The 27,566-nt window shown below is 51.9% G+C and overlaps 11 protein-coding genes across 11 annotated transcripts; 6 read left to right on the forward strand and 5 right to left on the reverse strand.

Moving 5' to 3' along the window:
• Positions 1 to 166: 166 nt before the first annotated feature.
• On the forward strand, positions 167 to 2,083 carry N7443_009814 (uncharacterized protein; the record flags this gene model as incomplete). The annotated part of the gene is made up of 5 exons (XM_056889870.1): positions 167 to 1,454; positions 1,508 to 1,648; positions 1,706 to 1,782; positions 1,833 to 1,923; positions 1,980 to 2,083. The coding sequence occupies 5 exons, from the start codon at positions 167 to 169 to the stop codon at positions 2,081 to 2,083; spliced, it is 1,701 nt and encodes a 566-aa protein (XP_056736361.1).
• A 476-nt stretch (positions 2,084 to 2,559) lies between these two features.
• Positions 2,560 to 3,150, reverse strand: N7443_009815 (uncharacterized protein; the record flags this gene model as incomplete). The annotated part of the gene is made up of 1 exon (XM_056889871.1): positions 2,560 to 3,150. One exon carries the CDS (start codon positions 3,148 to 3,150, stop codon positions 2,560 to 2,562), a length of 591 nt encoding a protein of 196 aa, XP_056736362.1.
• Positions 3,151 to 4,912: 1,762 nt separating this feature from the next.
• Positions 4,913 to 5,867, forward strand: N7443_009816 (uncharacterized protein; the record flags this gene model as incomplete). Its single annotated transcript, XM_056889872.1, has 4 exons — positions 4,913 to 4,938; positions 4,966 to 5,133; positions 5,583 to 5,660; positions 5,786 to 5,867. The coding sequence occupies 4 exons, from the start codon at positions 4,913 to 4,915 to the stop codon at positions 5,865 to 5,867; spliced, it is 354 nt and encodes a 117-aa protein (XP_056736363.1).
• Positions 5,868 to 5,880: 13 nt separating this feature from the next.
• On the forward strand, positions 5,881 to 6,431 carry N7443_009817 (Stomatin-like protein 2; the record flags this gene model as incomplete). Its single annotated transcript, XM_056889873.1, has 3 exons — positions 5,881 to 6,060; positions 6,109 to 6,206; positions 6,296 to 6,431. 3 exons carry the CDS (start codon positions 5,881 to 5,883, stop codon positions 6,429 to 6,431), a joined length of 414 nt encoding a protein of 137 aa, XP_056736364.1.
• A 2,523-nt stretch (positions 6,432 to 8,954) lies between these two features.
• Positions 8,955 to 9,844, reverse strand: N7443_009818 (cytochrome P450; the record flags this gene model as incomplete). The annotated part of the gene is made up of 2 exons (XM_056889874.1): positions 8,955 to 9,400; positions 9,490 to 9,844. 2 exons carry the CDS (start codon positions 9,842 to 9,844, stop codon positions 8,955 to 8,957), a joined length of 801 nt encoding a protein of 266 aa, XP_056736365.1.
• Positions 9,845 to 9,872: 28 nt separating this feature from the next.
• On the reverse strand, positions 9,873 to 10,724 carry N7443_009819 (uncharacterized protein; the record flags this gene model as incomplete). Its single annotated transcript, XM_056889875.1, has 1 exon — positions 9,873 to 10,724. One exon carries the CDS (start codon positions 10,722 to 10,724, stop codon positions 9,873 to 9,875), a length of 852 nt encoding a protein of 283 aa, XP_056736366.1.
• An 813-nt stretch (positions 10,725 to 11,537) lies between these two features.
• On the forward strand, positions 11,538 to 12,628 carry N7443_009820 (uncharacterized protein; the record flags this gene model as incomplete). Its single annotated transcript, XM_056889876.1, has 2 exons — positions 11,538 to 11,738; positions 11,810 to 12,628. The coding sequence occupies 2 exons, from the start codon at positions 11,538 to 11,540 to the stop codon at positions 12,626 to 12,628; spliced, it is 1,020 nt and encodes a 339-aa protein (XP_056736367.1).
• Positions 12,629 to 14,199: 1,571 nt separating this feature from the next.
• N7443_009821 (ankyrin repeat domain-containing protein) lies at positions 14,200 to 15,369 on the forward strand (the record flags this gene model as incomplete). The annotated part of the gene is made up of 3 exons (XM_056889877.1): positions 14,200 to 14,281; positions 14,346 to 14,793; positions 14,883 to 15,369. 3 exons carry the CDS (start codon positions 14,200 to 14,202, stop codon positions 15,367 to 15,369), a joined length of 1,017 nt encoding a protein of 338 aa, XP_056736368.1.
• A 521-nt stretch (positions 15,370 to 15,890) lies between these two features.
• N7443_009822 (FAD-binding oxidoreductase) lies at positions 15,891 to 17,740 on the reverse strand (the record flags this gene model as incomplete). Its single annotated transcript, XM_056889878.1, has 3 exons — positions 15,891 to 17,166; positions 17,220 to 17,420; positions 17,493 to 17,740. The coding sequence occupies 3 exons, from the start codon at positions 17,738 to 17,740 to the stop codon at positions 15,891 to 15,893; spliced, it is 1,725 nt and encodes a 574-aa protein (XP_056736369.1).
• A 416-nt stretch (positions 17,741 to 18,156) lies between these two features.
• Positions 18,157 to 19,128, reverse strand: N7443_009823 (alpha/beta hydrolase; the record flags this gene model as incomplete). The annotated part of the gene is made up of 2 exons (XM_056889879.1): positions 18,157 to 18,966; positions 19,021 to 19,128. 2 exons carry the CDS (start codon positions 19,126 to 19,128, stop codon positions 18,157 to 18,159), a joined length of 918 nt encoding a protein of 305 aa, XP_056736370.1.
• Positions 19,129 to 19,781: 653 nt separating this feature from the next.
• Positions 19,782 to 27,062, forward strand: fma-PKS (polyketide synthase fmaB; the record flags this gene model as incomplete). The annotated part of the gene is given in 4 exon segments (XM_056889880.1): positions 19,782 to 20,262; positions 20,319 to 25,786; positions 25,805 to 26,158; positions 26,217 to 27,062. 4 exon segments carry the CDS (start codon positions 19,782 to 19,784, stop codon positions 27,060 to 27,062), a joined length of 7,149 nt encoding a protein of 2,382 aa, XP_056736371.1.
• Positions 27,063 to 27,566: the final 504 nt, after the last annotated feature.

Here is a 27,566-nt window from a genome sequence, read left to right on the forward strand (position 1 = left end):
GGCTTGACTGTGCCTGACACTTCATCTGTGGTCGCGCGCTCTTCTCTCGGCCCTCCAACCATTCCTTTCCCGAGTTTTACACCAGCCCCTGTTTGCTGCGGTCACCTCGGGTCTCGATCCCGTTTCACCTTTCTTTTGCCCTCACTCGACCTGGTCCGCGCGCAATATGACTGCCCAAAACCAGGCAGATGCTTTCTGCCTCGAGTGCCATTGGGAGGATTTCCATATTGATGGCAAGGGCCCTACGGATTCCTCGGGGGCTCCCCGACCCCAATGGCCCTGCTCGGACCATAACCATCACAACTCGCTAGGGTGTGAGGTCGACGAGGCCTGCTGTGATGTGGACGATTGCCAGGTAGATGATTGCGCGCTAGACTGTGGGTCAATATGCGGCGGCTTCGTGGAGTGTGACGCTTCGAGCGTCTGTTCCGTGCCTCACTGCGATGACACCCACTGCGATGAGCAAAACTGTGAAAGCACAGACCCTGTCTGCTTTGAGGATCACTGTTGTGATGCCACTGCTGAGCCAGATTGCGGCTTCGACTCCTTGTTCGGTCTAAATACTCCTTTTCCCCTGGACACATCGACTTTGTTACCTTCTACCACCATGAATGACCATGTTGGCGAACCGGGCAAATTCCCAGAGCATACTGTGCCCAGGCCTCTTGACCCGTGCTACCATCATGACTTCCTACACTCGTACCAGGCTCATGCCAACCACTGTGATGGTAATGTCTCCAATCACCTCGAATGTCATGACTTCCAAAAGGATCTTCAGGGGCTGTTTCCGACCCAGCACTACCCTATCCAAACGGACGTTAACCCAGCAGAGGTCTTCCATATGATGGGGATGTGTTCGGACTACTCCATCTGCGAGAATCCCCAAGTACCCGAGCAACAACCCGCGACTCATCTCGAGAAAACTAAACTTGAACCTACAATGAACCCTTTACATTGCGCTCACCCCGAACATCACCATGTCCATGGCGACTTCAAGAACCCTAACGACCTGAACCTTCATATCCCTCGAGGGCCGCACCGCAATCATCACCGATGCAGAGGCCATCACCACCTCCACTCCCATCCCTATTCACCTTACTCTCGCCAGTCACGATCTAGCGTGAGCTCGCATTTCCTTTCGAGTCCCGGAGAGACTCCACCCCCGCTGGACGGTGGTGTATCGTCGGTCTTAACGACCCCCGACTTCTCCGCTGAAGATAGCGACTTGCATATTTGCAAATGGGTAATCTCAATACACGGGTTGGAAGCTGCCTGTGGCGCAACTTTTGCAGACGCTGGCGCTTTGCAAGATCATTTGGTCGCTAGCCATATGAATACTGTTGATGGAGCTAGAGGCAACGGATACTATTGCTGCTGGGAAGGGTGCCATCGCCCAGATGAGCCATTTTCTCAAAAGTCAAAACTCCAGGGCCATTTCCTCACCCACAGCAACTGTGAGTCTCATTTTGTGCTTTTTTGGCCGATGACCTGGCTAACCCTGTTTTAGACAAAAACTTCAGGTGCTCCGTGTGTGGCAAGTCATTTGCTCGACAGGCAACCTTGGATCGCCATGAGCGCAGTCATCGTGGTGACAAGCCCTATAGGTGCAAGATCTGTGCGAAAACATTCACAGATAGTAGTGAACTGAGTATGTCTTCTCCTCTTATTATTCGTTGTTCTTTGGGGGCCAGGCTAATGATTTCAGAAACGCACTCGCGAACCCATTCCGGCGAGAAGCCATTTAAGTGCACCTATCCTGGATGCAATTTCCAAACTGGAGATGTACGTTTCACCCACATGTCTGCTATCGACTATCACTCATTCTATCGCAGTCATCCAATATGTCAAGCCACCGGCTGACCCATGGCGAGCGCAGGCATAAATGCCCTTACCCTGGTTGTGCCAAGAGCTTCACTCGCCCTGGTACGTTCGAACCCGCCACTGGAAAAATCATTCTTATACTGACCCATCACCTTCAGATCAATTGAAACGCCACCAACGGACAACACACAAGGAACCATCTTCCACCCTTCCATCCCCCAGCCCCGACCACTTTACTCTCACTCCCTTCGCCGTGGTCTAACGGCCCTCCAACCTTCAATGCTCTGCTGTATGATTGCCATGCCCTTACGATCTACCAACTACCGAGGAAACGGCGCTTGCGGCCGAGTGTATGATGGCATTCCCCTTATCAATAAACCTGGATGAGTTTGGCGTTGACTTGCGATGACTTTTAAAATTCAAACTATGTGCGGGACTGGACTCCATCTTCTCCAGACCCGCTATCGCGAATATAATCGATGTTTGACATTGCTACGCTGTTTCATGGGACGCGGCTTTGTTTACGGTTTACCGAATACCGGACTTGATATCCATGAAGATGTTTGATTCTTTTCGACTTGCTGTTATAAATGCTTCGATAGATCGGATGTTCTCTTGTATGGAAAAGACTAAACCATACACGAATGTTGTACACTTTCTAAACCTCACATACTCAACACAATCCTAGATAAATATCTATTCCATCTCCCTTCGTACCCAACATGCGTCCAAAGAGACTTACTCAGCCCTAGCCCTCTCCTCCAAATTAACAACTGCGCTCCTCAACTCCCTAACCCTCTGTCCAACCCTCCTCCTAATCTCATCTCTAATATCATCCGACACAGCAGTGGGATTCTGATTCGTCTCAACAACCGGACTCCCCTCCGTCGCACTTCCTCCAACACCAACACCATCCATCTTCTCCCCAGCCTTCGCGGTATAAAGATGGTAAACAGCAATGAACTGATTCAACGCATCCCGCGCAGATTCCCTGTCCGAAGCAGCGTAGATCGTCGCGTTGTCCGTGCTATCAGTCGCGATTTCGAATTCATCCGTTGCAGCCTCGTAGAGATCTTGGAGTTCTTCGACTAGGAGGTCCGAGGTTGGTTTCCCGGACGGGTGGAGGAAGGAGTAGGCTCTGTTTTGCAGGCTGAGAGTAGGCTCGATAATTGAGCGTGTGCTAAGAGGATTTCTCTTAGCGAGGGTGGAGGAAACGTGCAGAGGTCGAGCGCCGAGCGCTGCGAAGCTGGAACTTGAGCTAAGACGAGCGGGTTGCAAGCTCCGGAGGCGGAGGTTTAATGCACGGGTGCGTAGTGCTTGAGAGGCCATTTTGGTGGATGATGGAATTCCTTTTGGTAAAGATTGAGTGGTTGACAGCACTTGGGGATTCAGGGGTAATATAGTTCGAAGGAAAATAGGCTGCGAAGAAATATCTTGGTGGCTCTTCCCCGGGGTTAACGGCAACTTTATGGCATGACGTCAGTCACGTGGCGATAAGAAGGAAGCATAGTGGCCATCATGCGATATCCCTAGATTACTTTCTTAGACTTTGTCTGGTGTTACTTCTGATAATGGGCAGGTCATTTTATATGCAACGATATAGATATGCTGACGGACTTGTATTATATTAGACTGCGTTCGGCTGCTTGAAGTGGTTTGAGGTTGATCTGCTTTAGAATTTATGAAACACAAATGTATTTTCTGGGTTGATGAAGGTAAGTCATTATGACATATCAAAATTTGTGTTCTAGTCTCAATGTCCATTAAATGAAAAAGAAATTCTCGACGAAACGCGCAAGAAGAAATAAAATTAAACAAGAGAAGCAAAGGAGCTCTATCCTCAAGGTAGTCTTCCATGAATTCATACTATCTACCGGTCACCCTCTTCTCCTTGCCACTCATGATGAGGAACCCCGTTTATTACCAAGTTCTATATCTAAGGATAGAAAACTTATATTCAAAAAAGACAAAAACATACAACAGCAGGGATTCGCTGGTGGTCACCCACCCAACTACTAACCTGCCGGCGTGTGGCTTAAGTACGGCTGAGCGGACGGGAAGCCCTGTTCTCCACACCCTATGGTCGTATGTACTTGATATGTGTCTGAAAAGTATAATATTAGCACGTATTCATTTATAATTGCAACCAGTAGGATGAGAAATGGGGAAGTGCCGCTTTAGCGTCGCACGACCAGGGGTATGAAGTGAGTGAGAAGTGGGCGACAATCACTCTTAGCCATTTCTTTGTCTAGCTAATATCGCATTCGTTAATTTTTTGAATCTTTAACTCTGGTCATTCTACCCCTAAATACCCTGGAAACAAAAGGCCCTTATCTCTATTTTATAGCTATCTCTATCTCGAAATGTTACTAGTTCTGGTTTAAATTCTAATATCAATAATATCTTTCCCGTTATTATTTTAGCACGCGTTAGCCCCTCCTAGTTTGCCCACTTTGAACTTGTGGTGTAATGATTAGGGCAACTACGATACTAAATCCAACAGACTTCGTTCAGAAGACCGTCTGCTTGTCAATTCAGGCGTCATGTTCAGTTGAGCTGCAATCTAATTTGCTATAAATGACATTTAAGTACATATGACCATAGGGTGTGGAGAGCAGGGCTTCCCGTCCGCTCAGCCGACTTAAGCCATATATTCTGCATGGCCAATTCTCAAAGAGCCCTGTGCTTCTAAAACAGCAATGCGCGCCACCCTAGGGTGAGCGTGGGTGATATGGGTGAGTTGCCTGGAGACTGGACTGGAGGGGTGAGAACGGGGTGAGAATGGGGTGAGAAGTCTCACCCTAGGGTGAGCGAACCCCTTGGGTGAGCGAAGCCCACCCACTCTCAGAAAAGGATAGATTCCGGTCCAAGGGCGCTTTCTTCGCTTTGTCCAAGCATACAAAAATATGTTTACTGATGAAGCTATCCAGAAAACCCTCGAGGAGCGTATTGCACGTGCCGCATCACGTGGGTTCACTCGCGAGTACCAACAGGAGCGGGAACAAGAAGAGAATATTATCTGCCACCGGAACCTTACGCCTGCTACGCATGAGAATACGATAATGCAGCTTTGAACTGGGCATTGTGAGTAATGTTTCTCTCTTTCCCCTTCTTTTCGTCTTAGACAAAGTCACTAATATATAGTAGATGGAGATTATCCCGCAATGAAGCCAAGGATGCCAATTTCTCCGAGAACGAACCTAATCCCACACCGCAACTTCTAAAACTATTTGCCGAGGATTATGTTGCGACAAGAAAGAAGGTGCCCTCCCAGAAGATAGCCTGTCATAACTTGATCAGTTTTACGTTAAGGTGGGAGCGAGAGACGGGACAATCGCTCCCTGTCGCGGTTAAGCAAGATGTCCTAAATATAAGAGATTATAATTAATTAATAGTCTTATCTTACGGTTAACTAATGATATCTCTCTAGTATATTAGAAATGACTTAACACCTAAGTACGGGATGCCTATAAAGCCAAGGGAGCGATTTATGGTAACTGTAAGAGATATAAATATCTTGTAAAGTCACCTTTTCGTGGAAGATAGTTATGACTATAAGCACGAAAGGGCAAGGATATAGACTGGGAGCTCTATTTCACTCTTTGTAGGTTTAGGAGCTAGGGCAGGTGCTATCGTCGAATTAAATGCTTATCGCAATAGCAATGAATATCTATACTATTGGGTTCGTTTTTCGGTCTACTGTGGAATTTTATCGAGCTAATATATATTCTTAAGCATATTATATTCTAAATAAAATGGAGCGGTGGCGGCGTGAAACGTTGGGTGACGATTGACCCTGAATTCTTGAAAGGATTTCGGTATCGCGACGATGCAACCTCGTAAGTCTCACAAATAACCCTTGCCTATTAAGTTCTATCCTAATAAAAGTATAAAGACCCAGAAATTAGTTTAACAAGCATTCTGTTCTTAGTATAAGTTTTGTCTTCTAGGTTATTGTCTATAGCGTAGCCGATAGTGCCTTTAAAGGCTTTGATACCGCAGAGGAAGTTCTCGCTACGAGGCCACCTAAAGGAAGAGAGTCATAGACTCTTTATTGGAATGAAGATACAAAGAATATTCTATTTTATAGGATGGTTACTCCAGAGGGATCTTATAATAGTAAAGGGCTTACTTTCGGCTCGCTACATCATAACTTCACGAGCTTGGCTTAAAGGGCTAGCTTCTGAAATAAGTTGCGGGTATATAGGATTTGAGGGGGTGTGGCTAACAATATTGACCGTAAGTGCTTCTATAGGTAAACAGTTCCTTATACTAATCTTATATTAGCTAAGGCATCTGAAGCGACACGTGGGTAGGCGCTCGATCATCAGAATTATAACACCTACCTTAAATACTAGTCCTCCCTTAAAGCTTTGGATATTCAAGTAACATACTATGATCTAGAGCCTAACTATAAGTGCCGAAATATGGAATAGAGTATGGCACACCATCGAGACGTGAACGTCCCCTAAAGGATAAATATAGCCGCTATCGCACGATTTAAAGAGGAAGACGATATTATTACAATTAAGGAAGAAATCTCTACCTTAACTTTTAAGATTACCGGTAGGCTAGAAGTTCATAAAGATCTTAAGCGCGAAAGATCTTAACTCTATAATCGAAAGGCAAAACGGTTACGAGTATGGAAGTTAGCCTTTATTAAAAGATAGTGGAATATATCCTACGATAAGTATGTCTCTAGAAATAACTTCTACGAGCGTAATATCACTCTACTCTTTGATATCTATAAGAAGTATCTACCAGAGCGTGCCCGCCTTAAAGAGTACCTTTTTTAGAAGAAGGCTTTGGATAGCGAGATCGGACGACATTGTCTATAGGATATGATCACACTTTGTAACTCCACAGAACGAACAATTTACTACCCTAGAATGTCGCCTAGGGAGGGTCGTTGCCTATAGTGTTCTAAATCTATTTCTGAGTGAGTTCTTTGATCCGGCTTTAAGAGTGAAGCTAACAATAAGACTAGGATTCTATTATAGGGAAGAGCAAAGTATATCCTACAGTATAAAAGAAAATCTCTAGATAGCGCACCCTACTAGCAATGCTATAAAAATAATAAGCGTGCCTATCGCAGTGTCAAACGTTAATTTGTTCAGTTCTGCTATCTTTATGCTAAGATTATTTAGGATAAGGAAGCTTGGGTCTAGCACTATTCTTCCTATTTAAGTGATCTTATACCACGATATAGTATTCTGCGATTTAGATATCCCCTTATTGCGCCTAGCTTTTACCCCTTCTGTTTGGCTAATACGAATAAAAAGGCCGACGAAAGATTCCAATAGTGGCTAAGTAAAGCGACTCTTCTTAGTCATATTGACAATCACCTAGATTTATTACAATCTTCGACTGAGATTCTTTGTCCGCACCCTTGCTGCGAGGACAGAGAGTATGCAGATATATCTTATCTACGACATTATTTCCATAATGCACACTCAATCGAAGAGCCGCGTACAAATTGTGTCAAACGAAAACGGCAGTGGATCAGTAAGGATAGCCCCGAAAGATACGATCGGCAAGACATAGAATAGGCTATTACTACTGTCGCAGCTGATATAGGATGAATTGAAATCATTTTAGCCAGTCACTTGTAAAGAATGTTTCTCAAGTTTTCCTTCAGAATACGCTAAAAAATGGTGTGAAGAGAAGAAGAGGAACGCAATAGATTGAAGCTACCATCTATCAGAAAGCTATAGGGTAGAGGTGGTGAGACTAAACACCCTACACGCTGATACCTGTCCGCAGAACGAGTAGAAAAACCTCATCGCCATGAGGCTATTCGCGTCCCAAACAGGAAGTTTCACTCATGCCTAGGGCAACCATAAAATGAAGGCCATCAAATAGTTATGATTAGGCAGTTTTCTTCATACCCAGGAGCTGCAAGAACCGAGCGTGCTTCAGCCGCTCCAGTGAGGAATCAGGTCATCGCACGTATGGGTGCGACCACCTATATGCACCCAGTGGAGTATTTCCGTGGCATGTATGCCTGAGGCAACAGTGTTTGGGGACCACGTTGTTCCTGAGACCACACTGTTCCTGAGAGCTTAGGGCCCCATCTGATAAGCGGATAAGGAGTTGATCTTCCTGACAGTGGCTCAATCTATTTGTCTAGGCGTGACCGGAATGTGTGTAGCAACGATAGCTTGCATGACTAAAATCCTTGGTGACCCCTGATTGGCTTGGTGGGCCCGGGAGACCTTCGACGTGGAGTAGAAAGACAATTTGCAGCCTCTTGGGATATAGTTCACCCGGCCTCGAGAGAGACTTGCTGACCGCCAGCGAAATTACTGTAATGTAGACACCGCGGTCATGCGTGTTGCGCCGTAGCAATTCCCTTTACCTTTTTTTTCTTAACGCTGATTAGTTGCTGCGCATATTGATAGTCTTTTCTTTTACTGATTACTTTCATCAATTCAACGCTGCTCAATACATAATAGCCAAGAGAATTCGAAAAAAACACAGGTCTACGTACGGTCGTCTATTAGGTGGGCTTACTATTTGGGGCTATTTTGGCCTGTCGTAATTATAACAGTGTTTAATCTCTTGGATAGAGCTATGATGGTGTGTGTAATGTAGGTGGTGAAGTGCTGTTCAAAAGTGAATCCTCAGAAAAGAGTGCCTGGTGAAAGACCGTTATTCAACGTTCTTGAGGGTCGAGGCTTTTCTCACGTGCGTTTCCTATTAGTCCCCAGTTTGCAGCCCTGAAATCGCATCTCCAAGCGCACTAGTAAGAATGTGGTCCACTATACTTGACACATCATACTCACTAAGCGCCTCTGAGCAGTCACGTGAATAATCTGATAAGCTTCCTGAGTCTGAGTCTTGAGTCTGAGTGCATTTATAAAAGCGGCGGCATCTCAGAAAGGAAAGCCTCACCTGGCCGAGGAAAAACGCTCAGTAGAGTGACCTATCTAAGTCAGAAATTGGTTAAGAGATTTGATTGGCTCTGGGAGTAACTACCATTTGATTGGCCTATTGTACTCCGTATAAAATTTCGAAACGGCTTTCAAAAGCTGAGTTAACTTTCATGAAAATCCACCATCCCTAATCTCGACAAGAGTATTCCCCCGGGGCTACTCGAGCACAATTGCTTTATATCAGTTTAAGTCCGGGCTTTAGTCCGAATAACTCTCCACCAGAACCCGCACCCCTTTCGTCCCAGGCCATGGCGACAGGATGGTATTCTCAGCGTAAAATGCCACGTCGCGGACAGTCGTCTCCACCAATTTTAGATGATGGCGCCGGACCAGCGTCGCGAAGCCGATGTACAGCTCGGAATACGCCAAATTCAGACCCAAACACATCCGGGTGCCACGCCCGAACACCGTCAGGTAGTGGGTGAGTGGATGGATCCCGTCAGGCCCGCGAGGATCATCGAGCCAGCGCTCAGGCCGGAAAGTGGTCGGGTCGGGAAAGACGCGCTCGTTCATCAACATGTGGTACTGGTCCATACTGACCGGGACGTCAACCGGGATTTGGGTGTTATTGTAAATCCAAGGCTGGGAAGGGTTTCGGTTGATACGGACGAGGCGTTCGATCACGCCCATGCTCATTCTTAGGGCTGTTTTCGTGGGTATGTGTTAGTGTCTTTTTCTTCTTCCTTCTTTGCGTAGGGCTCATAGAAGAATTCAAAACGCAAGGTAAGCGTACTTTCTCGGACGACTGCCGTTAGATAAGGTAAAGTTTCTAATGTCGCCCACGAAGGGATCTGCTCGGCATCAGGGATCGCGGTCTGCAACTCGGTCCGTAGGCGGGCGTGGATCTGGGGATCATTGAGCGTGTAGAAGCTCCCTAGAGTCAAAGTCCAGGCAGTCGTCTCAAGGCCTGCCCCGATCAGGGATTCGGATTCGTGCTGCATGCGCTTGTGGGCCAGCTCTTCTGGTGGCAGGTTGGAGGCCAGCATCTCGTGGAACACCGTCGCGTGACCCGTTTGCCCTAATCGAGGCTTGTCGGCGCCCGCGTGGGCGTGATGGCTGGCCAGGATGGAGGCCGTTTGGCGCGACATTTCCTGTTGATTCGTACCAAGGTTAAGATCAGCCCATGCCACGAAAGAGGAGGTTACTCGCCTCGCGATACGCGATGATGGGCTCGAATGGAGGAAACAGACGCTTGGCCAACCAAGGCGGCAGCGTGTCGGTGGCTGCACCCAGGATTGGCAGGTAGCGAGTGACGTGCGACCAGTTAGTCACTCGCGTGATGGCCCCGGTGAAAGGAGCGCGGAAATCTGGCTCGAGATGGAGATTCAGCGGGGAGCCAAACATCAGGTCCATGATGTTGTCGGCTGCGAAACAGCGCCAGACGTCATGCAGGTTCAGCACACGTCCGGTGCCTGCATACTCGGTTGTCAGCCGGCGGGAGATGGTGTTCATCAGCGCCTGGATGTCACCCGTCTGCTCGCGCACCTTGGCTTTGGCGAAGAAGGGGCTGATCGCGGCACGGCGGATCTTATGCACCTTATGGTGCGCCGTGCTGAAGGTCGCCCCAGGGATCCCGAAGCGATTTTCCAGCCGTTGCATTTTGTCGTAGGGCTTGCTGGTCGGGTAGAGAGTGTCGTAGAAGTCTGGGTCGTCAATGTGCAGCTCCTCCGGGTTGATGCGCACAATCGGTCCATACTTCTCGTGCATGCGCTTGATCTCGAAGGGGAACTGTCCACCCCCCTTGGGGACCAGGTCGTAGTACGCCTCGTAGAGTCCGGTCAGGGCGGCCAGCTTGGGACCAGGGAATTTGGCGATAGGGCTGAAGTAGAGTCGGTAAATTCCGATCCAAACTATATAGCCCAGGAGGAGGGCCAGGGATACAGTAGCAATGAGCGAGCTGGCATTTGGTCCTCGCTCGCCCATGGCATAGAGATACGCCGGTCGAGTCGAGTGGTTGAAGAACTCCATCGATGATATCCTAATTGCTGGTAGCTCCACACAATCAATGGAATCTGAATTAGAGACGATCTAAGAAACAACACAATGTGTGTTCTTGCTTATCTAGCACTGCCTGTCGTTCCAGCTGGCAGGATGGTGCCATGTGGAAAGTCTATTCTGAGCCTCCATTCAACCCTGGTGTCTGGCCTCTATCAGCTCATGCTCGCACTTGGCGGTCCGTATTTTTCTTATCAGAGTAGTGGTGCTAACCTCAGCTTCTTGATGACAACAGGTAATCACGCAGTACCGAGCTGCAAGGTGCTTACCGTGCAGCGTGCAGCGGGCGCTTTGACGAATCTGGAATATGGCTTACGCCTCGACGTTCCTTCAAATATTAATACGACAAACATGAAGAAAGAAGTAGGTAGCAAACCCACCCACTCGATGATTTTAATTTTGGACGCTATCTACCCATGGCTCCATATGAAAGTGGCAATCAATAGTTATTTCGAGATCAGTTTCTCGAAGCCGTGGGTTGGTTTCTCGGTCATCCCGTATCTGTACTGGAATCCAATCGAACCCCTGCGTCTTACCACATCGCCCCCAGCAGGTAGCAGGGGTCTACGCAACAAAGAAAACATATCACATAAATCTGCGCTTAGAAATCTTAGGTCCTTTTTTACAAATCCGGCTGGAGCTCGGGCCTGATTTCCACCTTGGGGAGCTATCACCCCGCCCCTACTTTATTGGCCTTCTCCAACCCTTTCGTCCACATCGACACGAGCATCGGTCATTACAGAGACTCACCTCCACCACCACAGACAGTGTGTATTGAACTCAGCCATGTCGCCTTTTTCCGGCTTACGGGCTACTTTGACCCAAATCTACCCTCCCAAGCCCACTTTCACGGAGGCTCACGTTCCTGCAGGCTCACTGCAGGGCAAGGTGTATATCGTGACAGGCGGAAATGCCGGAATCGGTCTGGAGCTGTCTAAGATCCTCTATGCTGCCGGCGCTACAATCTACATAGCGTCGCGTTCCAAGGTAAGCTCAGTTCTCTCTATCATATCGTCAAGGACTGCCTTCTAACTCTTTTTCTCAATCACCACCCACAGGACAAAGTGGAAGCCGCCATCAAAAGCATCACGAGCAAGTCCCCAAAGACCTCGACCAGCGGCCAACTGAAGTTTCTACACTTGGATCTGAACGACCTGGAAATTATCAAAGCCGCGGCCGCCAAATTTGCGGAGCAGGAGTCTAAACTGGATGTGCTGTGGAACAACGCCGGCACGGGGGCCAACGCCGTGAGCCCCGGCCAACGCACCGCGCAGGACTTTGAGCCCTTCATCGGCTTCCACTGCATCGCGACGCTACTTTTCACCCAAATGCTCCTGCCGCAACTACGCGCCGCCGCCGCCGCCTCTCCAGAAGGCCAAACACGCGTGATCTGGACGTCAAGTGGGCTGGCGGAGGCTGGGTCGCCGCCCAACGGGATCGACTGGAAGGTCATCGACAAAGGGACCGACAAGCCGATGCAGAACTACGGGGCGTCTAAGGCAGGAACCTGGTTCATCAGCCGCGAATTTGCGCGGCGGTACAAAAAGGACGGGATTGTAAGTGTGTGCTTGAACCCAGGCTATCTGAAGACGGCGTCCTTTGACGGGACTCCCGCGGCCGTTATGTTTATCATGAACCGTGTCATGCTCTCCGAACCTATCTTTGGGGCTTATACGGAACTATTTGCGGGTTTATCGCCCGAGGTGACGCTGGAGACCAGCGGGGCCTACATCATCCCCTGGGGACGGATTCGGCCAAACACAGCCACAGGACGACAGGATCTGATCAAGGCGGGTGACTCTAAGGAGGAAGGTGGTTTGGGGTACGGGGAGAAGCTTTGGAACTGGTGCGAGGAACAGTGGGCGCCGTATGTTTGAAGATGGAGCAGGTTTGACAGGTTTAGTAGGATGTCACTGGTTAGTTGGCTACTTTGTTAACTTAATTTCTTTTCTACTTATTTATTCAATGACGCTCTAACGTAGGCACCATAGCGAGCTCCCAATAACGTAGTTCCCGGCTGATCGAGCCACTCCAACACACCATAGTAAAGGCAATGCTCCACAGCTTCATTTTTCAACGTCCAAGGCGAATTAGATACTCTTGTGGTACCTTGGGGTTGAACATATTATAGTAGGTATCTGAATAGGCTCTCGAAATATTTTGGAGTATGATAATGTAGACATTCATATCTCCATCGCTTGACCATGGTGCATATCTGGGTAGTAATCCAAGTACAATAGATAATTGTTTTCCCAATATGCTAGCTATGCTATGCTATTTCTAATACTGGATATTTCTAGTAGATTAGAACTCAATGAGGCTATGTTCTCATTGTTCATTGTTGACCTTAGGGTCTGAAAAACTGTGGTGTTTTTGATAGGGTGGTACGCTCGACTGGGAATACCTTTGACGTTAGGGAGCTCTCCGCGGCTTACCGCCGGAGTTATTCGGGCTAGCACGTCATGGATCATCCTGGAATCAGCCCCCAACAACTCCAACCGAAGGCCAAACTACTCTTTGGCGAAAACACGAACTCGTAAAGTAGCGTACTAGGGCCGCCAAGCAAAGGAGGAAATCTAGCAAAGGTCCAATTCCTTTTTTCATATTCTCTTTAGCAGGGAACTAAATCTGGTATGCGAATTACGCGACTAGCGCGAGGGAGGTGGACCGTAGCGGCAACCTTGGGAAAGTCCGAAAGTGGCGTTTCGTTTACTGCCCTTAAGAAGTTAAGGCCGCTTACCGTGCATACCTTCTAAGTCATGCATCAACACACCCAAAATAGGTAATCTAGTCTGCTTTGGAATACCCCCTGAGTGTCTCATCTCTCTCTCCATCTTCTCTTTCTCTCTTTGTATCTTTCTCTCTGTTTAAGTATAACGCCCTAAAGGCTAAATCAATTTTAGCCCTAGTCGCACCCCGGGCTCCGGTTACAACAGTCGCTGTAGTCACTGTGATTACTACCATTACCCCTGTTCAGGATGAGGCTGTAGGTTTCATAGAAGGTGTAATAATTATTTTTCTCCCTTATTACTTAATATCGAATATTATTTAGATCGAATAGTTTCAGGGATATTAGAATCAAGGCCTCTTATTGGCCAAATCTGTATTCCTTATGTTGCAATTGTAGCCTAGTCTATTAGATCGGGCAACGGTTGCAAACCTTTGGACACCTACTACATACTGGAATAGAAATAGGTCTTTGCCCCACTTATCTTTCTGACAGTGGGCGAAAGTACTGCGTTCCAAATAGTAATACTACCAATGAACGGCCACTGTAACTGCGTGAGCAAACTAGGTAGAGCCTCGTAATCTGGTAGTAGGGAGTGATCAAGTGGAACCCTTGTTCCGATGCGTATTCCTCGAAATATAATAGCTATATGTACTCTCCCCGTGTCCGCTCGTCGTCAGGATAAACCAGCTTATCTCGACCATTCTCCTTGAAGATAGAATGGAACTCAGTCTACCGTCGACTACAACGATCAGCGAACGTCGTCGTGCGCAGAACCGCAGTGCGCAACGCAGGTTTCGCCGTATGCCTTGCCCCTTGTCTGTCCTGGAGACAGCACTAACCATGTAATGTTGCATCTCCTGCAGAACGGCGAGAGCAGCAGCAGCAGCAGTATAACTCCCTGGTGTCGATGCTAGGTATTAGTCCTATTGAGCAGTATCCGACCATGCAAGGCGCAACGGCTCCATCCATTCGGCCCGAGCCCTCCTCATATCCCAGCGAGCTATCATCACCACAATCCTATTTCACAGCACCCGAATTCCAGGATCCCAATGTCTGCGATCTGGAGCAAGTGGACCGATATTTATCCCATTGGACTACTGCTGTTGCGGAGGGAACCGGTCTCTTTGCAGAAGACTACAACACCCTGGCGATAAGCGACATGGCCTCCTCTGCCTCATCGTCTGCATCCTCCCTCTATAGATTCCCCTCCTCGTCCTTCCCATCCACAACGAACACCACCCCTGACTGCCCGACCCCGCCTCCAGCATATCTCACTTCTCAAGCTCATAATGGCGAGTCTTTCCTCTCCCCGTCCCTCCTCCCCTATTATCAACTACATTGTCCTCATATCCCACAGACCCCCTCCACGACGACCACCACCACTACGATAACAACAACAGTGACCAGAAATACATCGGCGTCCTCCACATCGCCGCCCAAAAGGGCCACGACCGGATCGTGCGCATCCTCCTTCGCCACAACCAGCCCCGGCTCGACTGCAACGCCCCAGACAGCGAGGGCCGCACCCCGCTCATGCACGCCGTCGTGGCGGGCCACGAGGCCGTCGTGCGGGCGCTGCTCGCGGCCGGGGCGCGCTGCGACCCGGTCGACCATCTGCAGCGGTCAGTTCTGCATCTCGCTGTCTTGTATCGGCGGGAGCCGGTGTTGCGGATGTTGCTGTGGGAGGTCTGTGGTGAGATTGAGCTCGTGGTGGAGGATAAGGAGGGCGATGGGCGACGGGTTGGGACTCGTGGGATGGAGCTGCTGGGGGCCTATGATGTCGAAGGGAACACCCCGTTGCATCTGGCGGTCGTAGAGGGATTCGAGGCCGGGGTGGTGATGTTGCTGCGGAGTGGGTCGGATCTGGAGGCTCAGGCGCGACGCTGATTTCTGGTTCCTCGCTATTGGGTGTTGGGCTTTTAGACAGGACATTGGGGGGGGGGTTTCTTAAATTTTGATGGTAGATCATTTTCTTTAGGCGTTGGGAAAAGTCGAGACTCGTTTGAAGCAAATACTTCCGTTCCACTGTAATCATGTTGTAGCTTATTTTGTTTTGGAATCAAAATCTTGCCAAGATACAAGATCGTCCGTGCCGGCCGGGCCGCCAGCGGGTGGCAGCGGGAGGATTCCACGGGGAATACCTAACGTTATTGTGGTCCACAAGCGATCTGTGTATACTGGACAGAATGCACAACTACGCAGAGAGAGGTAGTATTCATCGAAGCCCATTAAGATGTCACTCTAAGAATTGCGAGTGCATTGGAATGTGTATATGTTCTAGAACTCTGACATTTACTACAATACAACGAATTTACCCTAAATAAGCGACAAAACCACCTCTCTGAGCCCATCACCCAGGAAGTTGTCAGTAACACCCCAAATATATTAGCTTGAATAATCGGACATCATCAAGCCCGACATAATCTCCCCTTGGCATCCGCCTTCCACGCCTCACTCCCGACCGCCGACACCGCATACAGCAAATCATTGGGATCATACCGCTTCTTGATCGCACGCAACCGCGGGTAATTCTTGCCATAGAACTGCTGCTGCCAGTTCTGCTGCTGGTAGTTAGCTTCGTTGAGATACGCGCCGGAGTCCGGGGTAACCGCCTCGAATGTGGGGAGCACTCGATCGAGTAGCTCGCGCTGCCAGGCAGGGATTGGGTCCCACGAGTCACCCCAGGACCACGCCACGCCGACGATGCAGCTAAAGGAGGTATCGCGCCAAGCAGGGAGGACAGCATTATCGGCAACTGGGGGCACGACTTGGCCGGCAGTCGTGTTGATGCCGGTGCAGGCGAAGTAGAAGGTGCCGCCCTGCGTGATATTGCGCATAGCCTGAATGACGCCAGCAAGGTTGGTATCTAGATTGGCACGGGTGACCAGGCGGCCACCCATGACAGGGACGAGGGAAGCGCCCGAGAGGGCTGGCCACAGGTCGGCGGCGAGAAGGTCGTAGATATTTGAGGCGCCGGAGGTCTGGAGGGCGAGGGTTTGTGGCGCGAGGCCATCGTGCTGGGCCAGCGCTGTTAGCATGGGCGCTAGGAGTGTCGTTAGCTCCGTATCGTTGTGGCTCGGCGCAACAATTGCATAGATGCTGAAGCTGTTGTTCATCACCGAGTAGGTTGTGTACACTCCCTGGTCTAAGAGGAGAGGCATCTGCGCATGGAAGGTAGTGACTGCTTGCCAGTAGGCATCCTCGCTGCCGTTGCCGGTGGTGGCCACGGAAAATGAGAACGAGGCTGCGCCGACAGGCTGATCGGGGAACACGCGCGTGGTCATCGAGACGACGACCCCATACGTGCCTGGTCCGCCGCCGCTGAGCGCCCAGTACAGGTCTGCATGCTGCTGCGGCGTCGCAACCAGATGCTCCCCCGTCGCCGTGACGACTTCCCACTCTAGCACGTTATCAGCACTGAGTCCGTATTGTCCGGACATAGACGAGTGGCCTCCCCCCTGCGTGTAGCCTCCTACTACCCCCACCGTCGGACACGAGCCCACCACCACCCGGAAGCCATACTGGTGCGCGAAAGTTGCTGCCTCTTCCCCCTGCACCCCGGCGCCTAGTTGCACTGCCGGCCCGTTATAGTAACTGCTACGGTATGCTGAGATGAAATTCTTGTCCTTTAGGTTGTGTGTCCAGAGCGAGAGCGCTCCCTTGCCGGTACCTTTGCCATTTTCACTAAATGGTGATGCATGGTCAGTGGGACGCCTTCGGAGGAGAAGATAACGTACTCATGGCCTGTATTTTTGATTGTAAGCCGCACATTATTCTGCTGCGCAAAGCTCGATCCGGCAACGATATCGGAAGATCCCGTTACATTGATGGAGTAGCTGGCATAATTGCCTAGCTTGCAAGGAGTAGATTGGTCCGTAAATGGAACGCAGGACTGGTTCTGGAACCACGGTGATAGAAACTCAGCCGCATACGGGATTCTACAGGGATTAGCCATTGTCCGCATATAGTATCACAGGAAGTGGGAGACGGGAGACTCGAGAGGTCCGTACTGCAGGGCTGGCTGCCCCCATTGATGCTTCAGGGTAGCGCAGGTGACATTGTCATAGGTGGGATCATGGCATGAGTGAGCGAGAGGATTGGTGACCAGAAGCCGGCCTCCCACCGTCGTATTCAACCTATCCCAGACGGACACTGCGGGCCAACCACGATCTCCGGGGATGTAGCGACATGCAGCTAACTGTTGTGTTGTTGCTGCAAGGGCCGTGGAGGCGACACCGAAAAGGGTGAAGATCTTCATGACAGAAACCACGAACCACGGAGTGACCGATGCAGGCGAGAATTAGATCGCGTTTCCCACGTGGTGATCGAGAACGCCTAGACATATCAAGGTTGGGACATTATATACTTCCCCTCCCTCGACCCCCTTTCCGTTGACCTACTGTTTTCCTTTGATTACCTGCAGGTAAGCATGCATTAGTGGGGAGATTATTCTGCGATTCCTGATCCTCATGCACAGACACGCAATTTAGCTGCGGACACAGAGATGCTGAGACTGAGAGGCAAGATGTGGAGAGAATAATAATTCGAATATTAATGATTACCCGAAGTTGGTTCAACGAGTTTACAGACTAGTCATCATTTCTTACTACCAAGGTAGCATGCTAGGTCTAATGCGTTATCGTCGATACAAGCACTCAGCCACTCTTCCGCCCCCTACCCTAAAATCTCACGCAGAAACGCAATCTGCGCATCCAGCGTCTTAGCAAAAGAATCACCGCTTAACACATCCATGTGTCCCTTTTCCGGCACAATAAGGTGACGTTTGGGCTCCTTCAGGCGATCGTATATCAGCGTCCGTTGCAGGTCCGCGGGTGAGACCACGTCATGCTCCGGGGTGACAACCAGGGCCGGGGTGGGCGACACGTAAGGAATCAGCCCCATGGGTTGGAAGGCGGCGATGTGGTAGTAACTGCCCAGCGTGGTCTCGAGCTCAAAGGTTGGCTGCAGCAGCTTGGCCCCGGCCATCATCTTGAACCCGTCGACGTCGAAGCCTTTGCCAAAGCCAGCCGGGTTCTCCCCCTCAGCGGTCAGCATCGGGATGTAGACGGGTTTATTACCCACGGCGCGCGACTCGCGGTCTTGCAGCGCCTTGGCCAACACCCGTGGCCACTTTTCCGGTGGGAAGTCCCAGATCGTCAGGGGGCACATTGACACCACTGCTTTCGCGCGCTTGTCCAACGCCGCGGCCACCAGCGCCAGCATTCCGCTGTAGGAGAACCCCCAGTAGGCGATGCGCTTCGGGTCCACCAGAGGATGGCCTTTGAGGTAGGTTAGAGCATCGTGGTAGTCCTCGACGTTGCGCGAGGGGTGAATCTCGTTACGTGGAGTCCCGTCGCTGAGCCCGATGCTGCGCGGGTCGTAGATCAGGACCGTGAAGTCATATCGCTGGAAATATTCGGCGATCTCAGCGACCATGGTCTCTTTCGTGAAGTTGAACTGTGCAGAGAATCGCTTAGTCACTGTCTTGATGCATGGATCGAGGCTATATCAGGGAGACACAAGCGAGGAAGGACTTACCCCAGGAGTTGCGATGATAGCAGCTCCCCGTTTGGTCGCAGGATAGAGCCACCCCCGGATGGTGAGCCCATCAATGGTCCTGAACTCGACATCTTCGCGGGCAGCCATGAGGAGAGAAGGAAAGCCTCAAGGAGAGGTACGGTAAGAGTGTGTTTTGGTCGTTGTTGGTCTTTCCCGGGACAGAGTCTGCTCTCTCCTGACTGCAAGTTTTGTAGTTTTTGATATGGAAGCAGATTGAGGTGGACGCCTTACGCACTCTAGACTACCCCACTGGTATTCTTATCTACCAAGAAGACTCAATGCGACGGTTCTGGACAATGCGATCTGCACTCCAGCGTCAATCTGTCTTCGATGTCCTTCAGATTCCACCCCCTCATCCTTCTCCACTGAGTTTATTCTTCTCCGCAGCGCGTAATCTGTCAGCATGGTAAGCAATTAGCCGGCATCTCGTCTGCTTACGATGCATACAGATAATCATGCATAAACGATATCGCTTCAACAGTATCATCATCGGCGGTGCCTCTGATTGGTGCAATCTCAAACGATATGAATCCTCAACTTCTGACGTCTCTACTTTCAATGAGAGGTGTATGTATAGCATCGACGAGAGCTACATCAACGATTGTTAACCAGCAAGGCCATTTAGTCAACAAGCCTGTTCTGCTCAGTTGAATATTGGGCTGCTCCCTTCTTCTCAACGCATCATATTATCTCCTCACTACCTCTTTTCTTGCTGTTCTTTGCATGAAGAAAATATCATCATGAGTATCTCCCCAGACTCAGTGCCAACGCCCGCCTGCTCCAGCGATGATGGCAACTCGTATTCAATCGTCAACGACGGCGCCGTCCGGAGGCACACACAGACGCCCGTCGCTGTGGTAGGCATGGCCTGTCGGCTGCCCGGCCACAGCAACTCGCCGACTTTGCTCTGGGACTTCCTGCAACGCGGTGGTGTCGCCAAGAATGAGCCCCCCGCCACGCGGTTTAGTTTGCCCGGGCATCACGACGAGCACCGCCGGCCACGAACCATGAAGAGCCCTGGTGGCATGTTCATGGAGGATGTCGACCCCGAGGTGTTCGACGGGCAGTTCTTCAACATCAGCCGCGTGGACTGCATTGCCATGGACCCGCAGCAACGCATTCTTCTCGAGGTTGCGTATGAGTGCTTGGAGAATGCAGGTATCCCGCTCGAGGCCATCAGCGGGAAACGGGTTGGTTGCTTAGTCGGCACGAATATTGTCGGTATGTTATCATTGAGTTGAAGGCATTGAAACACGGCAAGTTAACAAGGCTCGCAGATTATGCGTCCATGCAGAGTCGTGATCCTGAAAACCGTCCTGAATCTGCAACGATAGGTGTGGCATGGTCTATTCTGAGCAACCGCATCAGTCACTTCCTTAACATCCATGGACCCAGTATGACAGTCGACTCGGCCTGCTCGGCCAGTCTGGTGGGCGTGGATGTGGCCTGCCGCTACCTGGACAGCCACCAGGCCGACGGCATGCTGGTGGCCGGTGCCAGTCTGTGGTTGACGCCAGAGCACAACGAAGAGATTGGAATGATGCGAATGACGCAGTCCGCCACGGGCAAATGTCACAGCTTTGATGCTAAGGCAGACGGGTACGCCAAGGCCGAAGGCATGAACGTCGTCTATCTGAAAAGGCTGGCCGATGCGCTTCGCGACGGGGACCCGATTCGCGCCGTCATTCGAGGCACTGCCACCAACAGCGACGGCCGCACGCCGGGAATCGCCAGTCCCAGCGCTGAAGCTCAGTCGGCCGCCATTAAGGCGGCGTATACCAATGCAGGAATCAAAGATTTCAACAATACGCAGTACTTGGAATGCCACGGCACTGGTACGCCAGCTGGAGACCCTATTGAGGTCAAGGGTGCGGCTTCGGTTTTTGCGTCCACGCGAGAACTCGGCCAGGACCTGGTCATTGGCTCAATCAAGAGCAATATCGGTCATTCCGAGGCCGTGGCTGGACTGTCTGGCTTGATGAAGGTCGTTCTCGCTCTGGAGCGTGGGGTTATTCCTGGAAACCCGACTTTCATCACACCAAACCCTAACATTGATTTTGCGGGTTCCCGTGTTCGTGCCACGCGCATGTCCATCAAGTGGCCGGAGCAGGCGCTGGACGTGCGACGCGCAAGTGTGAACTCCTTCGGCTTTGGTGGATCCAACGCCCACGCCATCCTGGAGAACGCCCCATTCGCGTCAAGCCATGTATCTTCTTACAAGGAAATCACAACGGACTTTTTTGGTGACGATGATGAGGATGAAGACATAGCTGGTACCGGGGATTCTCCACCAAAGGTACTTGTTTTGTCGGCGAATGACCAGGGGTCGCTGAAGAACTACGTCAACGCCCTCGCGGGACACTTGATCAACCCTAGTGTCTCGGTCGACGTGGATGACCTGGCGTACACCCTCTCCGAGCGTAGGAGTCACCTCTACTACCGTGCGTTTGCGGTCAGCTCAACCAGCAGCATCGACCACAGCAAGGTGCAGTTCGGACAGAAGGCTGCGTCAACACCGCGTATTGGGTTTGTGTTCACTGGCCAGGGCGCGCAGTGGTCCCAGATGGGAGCGAGCCTCATCAAGGCATTCCCACAAGCAAAAGAGGTGATTGAGGAATTGGACCGGGCTCTCCAGAGTCTTCCAGACCCTCCAAAATGGTCTCTACTTGACGAGCTTACCGAGGAGCGGACGCCCGAAGCTCTTCAACAGCCAGAATTCTCACAGCCTCTGGTGACCGCATTGCAGTTGGCCATTTTAGCAGTTGTGAAGGAGTGGGGAATCCATCCCAAGGTGGTGGTTGGACACTCGTCGGGCGAGATTGCGGCCGCGGCCGCGGCCGGCCTGGTCACCCCAGACGAAGCCATCAAGATCGCCTATTACCGTGGCCAAGGGGCCAAGCAGTTCCCTCCCGAGGAGCCCCTGGGTATGTTGGCAGTGGGGGTCAACATTGATACGGTGGAGAAGTACCTGGACCCAGAGAGCAAGGTTCAGATCGCATGCTACAACAGCCCGAGCAGTCTCACCCTGTCTGGCAGTACGGCAGCGTTGAAATCGCTCGAGGCGCGCCTGAAGCAGGATGGCCACTTCGCCAGGCTACTGCTTGTGAATGTTGCCTACCACTCCAACTACATGGCCCCAATCGGCGAGGTGTACGAGAAGATGCTCCTTGCGAATGTTTCCAGCACGGTGCCTCGCAAACCGACAGCCAGAATGTACAGCTCTGTCACGGGTAACGTCCTGACGGAAGCGCCAGATGCATTGTACTGGAAGAGCAACATGATCTCCCCCGTGCGGTTCACACAAGCCACCACAGCGCTTCTACAGGATCCAGAGGGAGCCGACTTCCTCATTGAAATCGGTCCCAGCAATGCCTTGTCGGGTCCAATTGCTCAGATCAAGAAGGCTCTGTCCGGTGCCGCTGCAGACGCGCTGTATACCTCGGCCTTGAAGCGTGGACCTGACTCGATTCAATCTCTCTATAACGTGGCCGGTCAGCTTTTCATAAGCGGAGGGTCTGTGGACCTTCGCAAGGTGAACCAGACACACGGGTCCAAGAAGCCCTCAGTCATCATCGACCTGCCCAACTATGTGTGGAATCACTCGCAGCGATACTGGCATGAGACCCAGGCGAGTCGGGACTGGCGGTTCAAGAAATTCATTAACCACGACCTACTGGGATCTAAGATGAACGGCACCGCCTGGCAGGCACCTATCTTCCAGAAAACCCTTCGGCTGAGCGATATGCCCTGGTTGCGAGACCACATGATGGGCAACCAAATCATCTTCCCGGGAGCCGGATACTGCGCAATGGCGGTCGAGGCCATGTATCAAGTGTCCATGGTCACCAAGTGGGACGAAAAGGAGCCCGAGCGATACCAGTTCCGCTTCCGCGACATTCGCTTCCTGCGCGCCCTGGTACTCGAGGAAGAGGAGGCGGCTACCTACACCCTGGCTCTCAGCCCGGCCCGTGGCGGATCTATCCGGGACTGGTACGAGTTCCGCGTCTGCTCTACGAAGGAAGGTGTCTATACCGAGCACTGCGCGGGATTGATATCCGTCGAGACCGACTACAAGGAAAAGCCGGCACCTAAGGGTTCGCTCGAGCCCTTGCAGCTGGCGACGCCGGCAAGCATGATCTACAAGGCAGTGCGAGAGTCTGGATATAACTACGGGCCATGCTTTCAGAAGCATCTCCTATTCGAGGCCTCCATGGGTCAGACCGAGAGCCGCTCGACTGTGGCAATGGACCCACCCCCGTCTACATACGGACAGTCGTTCTATCCCATTCACCCCGCCAGTATCGACGCGTGCTTCTATATCGGCATCCTTGCCATCTCCAAGGGCGACATTCCGCTGGTTGGCGCCGTCCATGTGCCGCAGATCCTCAGTAGCCTGGTAATCCCCATGCGGCGCGAGCAGCCCGTGGAAGCCATTGCGTTGGCCTCAGCGCGCTTCCTGGGCATCGGCCGGGAGGACCTACACCGCAACTACGGCTCGGATCTGTCACTGTATGACCCACGGGACGGGTCGCTGATCTTCGAGATGAAAGGCTTGACGACACGAGATATCGAGACCAGCGAAGAGGAGGGAGCCAAACATCTTTTCACGCACCTGGCGTGGGAGGCGGATCTACCACTTCTACTGTCCGGACCGGAGCCCAGGCTCAGACAATTCTTGCGCGAGACAGGCAAGTCCACGCAGGACCTCATCAACCTCATCGCCCACAAGAACCCCAACCTGAAGGTATTGGAGTTGAATCTGAGTCCCAAGGACACCTCAAGTCTGTGGGTACAGGAGGATTCCCATCCCATCCGAGCCGCGACTGCGCAGTACAATTTCGCCGTGAGTGACCCGACTACGCTTGTCACAGCCCAAGGGCTGCATTTGCCGCACGTCCCATCCGCACAATTCGGCCTGTTGGACATCACGAAGACCGAGGAGATTGTAGCAGACACGAAATTCGACCTTGTTATTGTCAAAGCTTCCGAGCCCGTGGAGCCTATCGTTCGAGACCGAGTCTTGAAAAGTGTGTCTCAGTCCGTCGAGAATGGCAGTATCATCCTCGGCGTGGGACATAGTATCGCACTGGGCGCATTTGGAAGCGTTCAGGCTCTCGATGATGACTTGTCCATCGTGCGGGTCGAGACAGAGAAGCTGCAGGATGTGACGCTTCCCACTGTGAGCTATATTAGCCTCACCGGCACCGTTGATGAAGCATCCAGCAAGGTCCTGGGCCACATTGTGCAGAGCGGGTGGAACATCCAGAAGGTCACCGATGCTTCGACACTCCCTGAGGGCCACATGGTCCTTATTCTAGACGAGCTCGTATCAAGCATTATGACTCACCCCGATACGGAGCAGTGGAATAATATCAAGCAGATCATTCAAAGGCAAAGCAAGATCCTGTGGGTGACGTCTGGCGCCCATCTCAACGTCAGCAACCCCAACGCTGCCGCGATCAATGGATTTTTCCGCAGTGTACGCGCCGAAGAGGGCGTCCGACTCGTCAATCTGGACGTCGAGCACTCCACGGGCGATGCGACAGGATCTGCCATTGTCTCGTGTTTGGATGTTCTCCGTCAGCCGGAGACTGCCGGTAGCCCTCTCGACAGCGAGTTCGTCGAGCGCGGCGGTGTCTTGCAGGTCAGTCGTTTGCTTCCCAACTGGGAGATCACCAAGATCCAGGGCCACCACCCAAGCGACCGCAAGACCGAGGTGCTGGACATTCATGCCCATGAGACCCTGATCCACATGGGCGCAGAGCGACTGGGTGATCTCGACTCCATTCACTACCACGAGGTCACAGCTGAGCCCGTCGAGCTCGAGGATGGGTATGTCGAAGTGGAAGTGTACGCCGCGGGTCTCAACTACAAGGACGTGGTCGTCACCATGGGCATCGTCCCAGGTGACGAGCGCGAACTCGGTGGAGAAGCCGCTGGCATTGTCACCAAGGTCTCCCCCAGCGTCACCTCGTTGCATGTCGGACAGCGCGTTGTGGTCTTCACTCCAGCCACCATTGCCAATCGTGTGCACACCCGACCAGGACGAGTCCATGTCCTCCCGGATTGGATGACCTTTGAGGAAGCCGCCACTCTTTGTGGTGTGTACTTGACCTCCATTTACTCGTTGTTCGACATGGCCCAGGTGAGTTCCAACAAGACGGTGCTCATCCACTCCGCAGCGGGTGGTGTTGGTATCGCCTCAATGCAGCTGGCCCAGTACGCTGGCGCGGAGGTGTTTGCGACTGTTGGGTCTCCGGATAAGCGCGAGTTTATCAAGTCGACCTTCGGTCTTAGCGATGACCATATCTTCAACTCGCGCAACACGGATTTCGGCGAACAGATCCTGGCCGCCACCGGTGGCCGTGGGGTGGATGTCATCCTCAACTCCCTTACCGGTGATATGCTGGACGAGTCGTTCCGCGTCCTGGCCGATGGAGGAATCATGGTGGAGATCGGCAAGAAGGATATCCTGGACCGCAACAGCCTGGCCATGGAAGCATTTGACCGCAACATCTCACTGAGGGCTGTGGACATGTCCCATCAGAGGGCCCCTGACGCTCTGATTGCTAGACTCATGACCAAGCTTTTTGAACTCCTCGATGGGCGACATGTTAAACCCATCAACCCCATCCATATCTTCTCCTTCAGCGATGTGGCCAATGCGGTCCGGTACCTGCGCGCCGGTAAGCATATTGGCAAGGTGGTCATCTCAGACGGGCTCGACCCCAAGATCTCAGTCCCGGTAAGCTCATGATCTCAGTACCGTTGGGATATCATGGAGGGTACTAATTGTCGTCTGCAACAGGTCCGACGCGCGCCAAAGGTTCTCCACTTCCGCGACGACGCCACATATCTTATCGTGGGTGGCCTCCGTGGTCTCTGCGGAGCGCTGGCCATCTACCTGGCTAAGAGCGGTGCCAAACATCTGGCCGTCATTTCCCGCAGCGGACACACCGACGAAAAGTCGCGCTCCATCGTCAAGCAGGTCCGAGCTCTGGGGTCCAGCATTGATCTCCTCACTGCCGATGTAACCAACCCCAGCGATGTCCAGAGAGCGTTCAACCAGACCACCTTCCTCGTTGGAGGTATCATTCAGGGCGCGATGGTGCTCAGGGTAAGTCCCCCTCCGCCCCATATGAAGACAATCAAGACTCTAATACATATCCTCCCAGGATCGTCCATTCGATTCGATGACTCTGGAGGAATACAATCAAGCCGTGGCCTGCAAGATCCAAGGCACATGGAACCTGCACGCAGCGGCGGAGCGTCTGAACCTTACCCTCGACTTCTTCACACTGCTGTCCAGCATCTCGGGCGTGATCGGCCAGCGCGGCCAAGCCAACTACGCGGCGGCCAACGTTTTCTTGGACTCGTTCGCTGCCTACCGCCGGCAGCGCGGCCAAGCTGCGTGCTCAATCGACCTGGGCGTCATCGAGGACGACGGCTTCATCGCCAACAACGCTGGATTCCAGGAGAAGCACTTCGACAGCCGCACCTTCAAGGGCATCAACAACGGCCTACTTCGCCAGATCCTCTACTTCTCCCTTCTGCAACAGGCCGGCAGCTTCCCCGACTCCCCATCCGCCACGCAGATGGTGACGGGCATCGTCGCCCCACAGCCTGCCGACTCGGCGCTGCTGCAGGACGCCCGCTTCGCGGCGCTGCGCGCGGGCTCCGGGGCTGGCAAGGCCGCCGGCGAAAGTGGCGGCAACAGCGCCAACGCCGAGGTGCAGGCGCTGCTGCTTCTGCTGCGGTCCCCGTCTGCGGACACCTCGGCCCAGGTTGCTGCCACTGTCGAGGTGGTCAACAAGTGCTTCGTGCGCATGCTGCGGCTGTCTGAGCCGATGGACCCGGCGCGCCCGCTGGCCGTCTATGGCATCGATTCCCTTGCCGCCGTCGAGGTGCGCAACTGGGTCCGCAATGAGCTGGGTGCCTTGGTGACAACTGTGGATATCATGAACGCTGCCTCGCTGCGAGCATTTTGTGAGAAGATCGTCGCTAAGATTGTGGTGGGTTAAAATGGTAAAATTTGTATGTTTAGTTGGGATGTTGCTGGAATGTATTATCCAGAGCGAGTTCAAGAATGGTGATAGAGCTGCCAGCCTCCAAAGCGTGCTCCTCGTAGTGTTGTGATTCTAATCTATCCCGCCCCTAGTCATAAGGCAGTAGGCGGTCAAGCAGGTGAAAAGGCGGCCGTTTCGGGCGCCTGAGGCTGTCATTTTCGGCGCCAATTTCACAGGTCCTCAGATTCTACCGGGCCTCTTACAAATATTATTAATAAAATGTTTATATGATGAATTGTACGTTTTACAATAACGGTATCTTGAAACTCATGTCAACAACTTAACGAGAAAATAGACTAGCCCGAAAATGTGGGGTCGCTGGGGGTTGAATGTTGTAATCTAAACGGAAATTACGTTGGGGTGCATTACATATGTCCAAGGGAGCTTAATGTCGACTTTCGAGCGGGACAGTACGGACTAGTACGGGCATAGCCAATTGAGTACTTGAGAGTGTCCTTC

The sequence above is a fragment of the Penicillium atrosanguineum genome (assembly GCF_028827265.1).
Source record: "Penicillium atrosanguineum strain IBT 20685 chromosome Unknown utg000008l_segment0_segment0, whole genome shotgun sequence".
Lineage (NCBI taxonomy): Eukaryota > Fungi > Ascomycota > Eurotiomycetes > Eurotiales > Aspergillaceae > Penicillium > Penicillium atrosanguineum.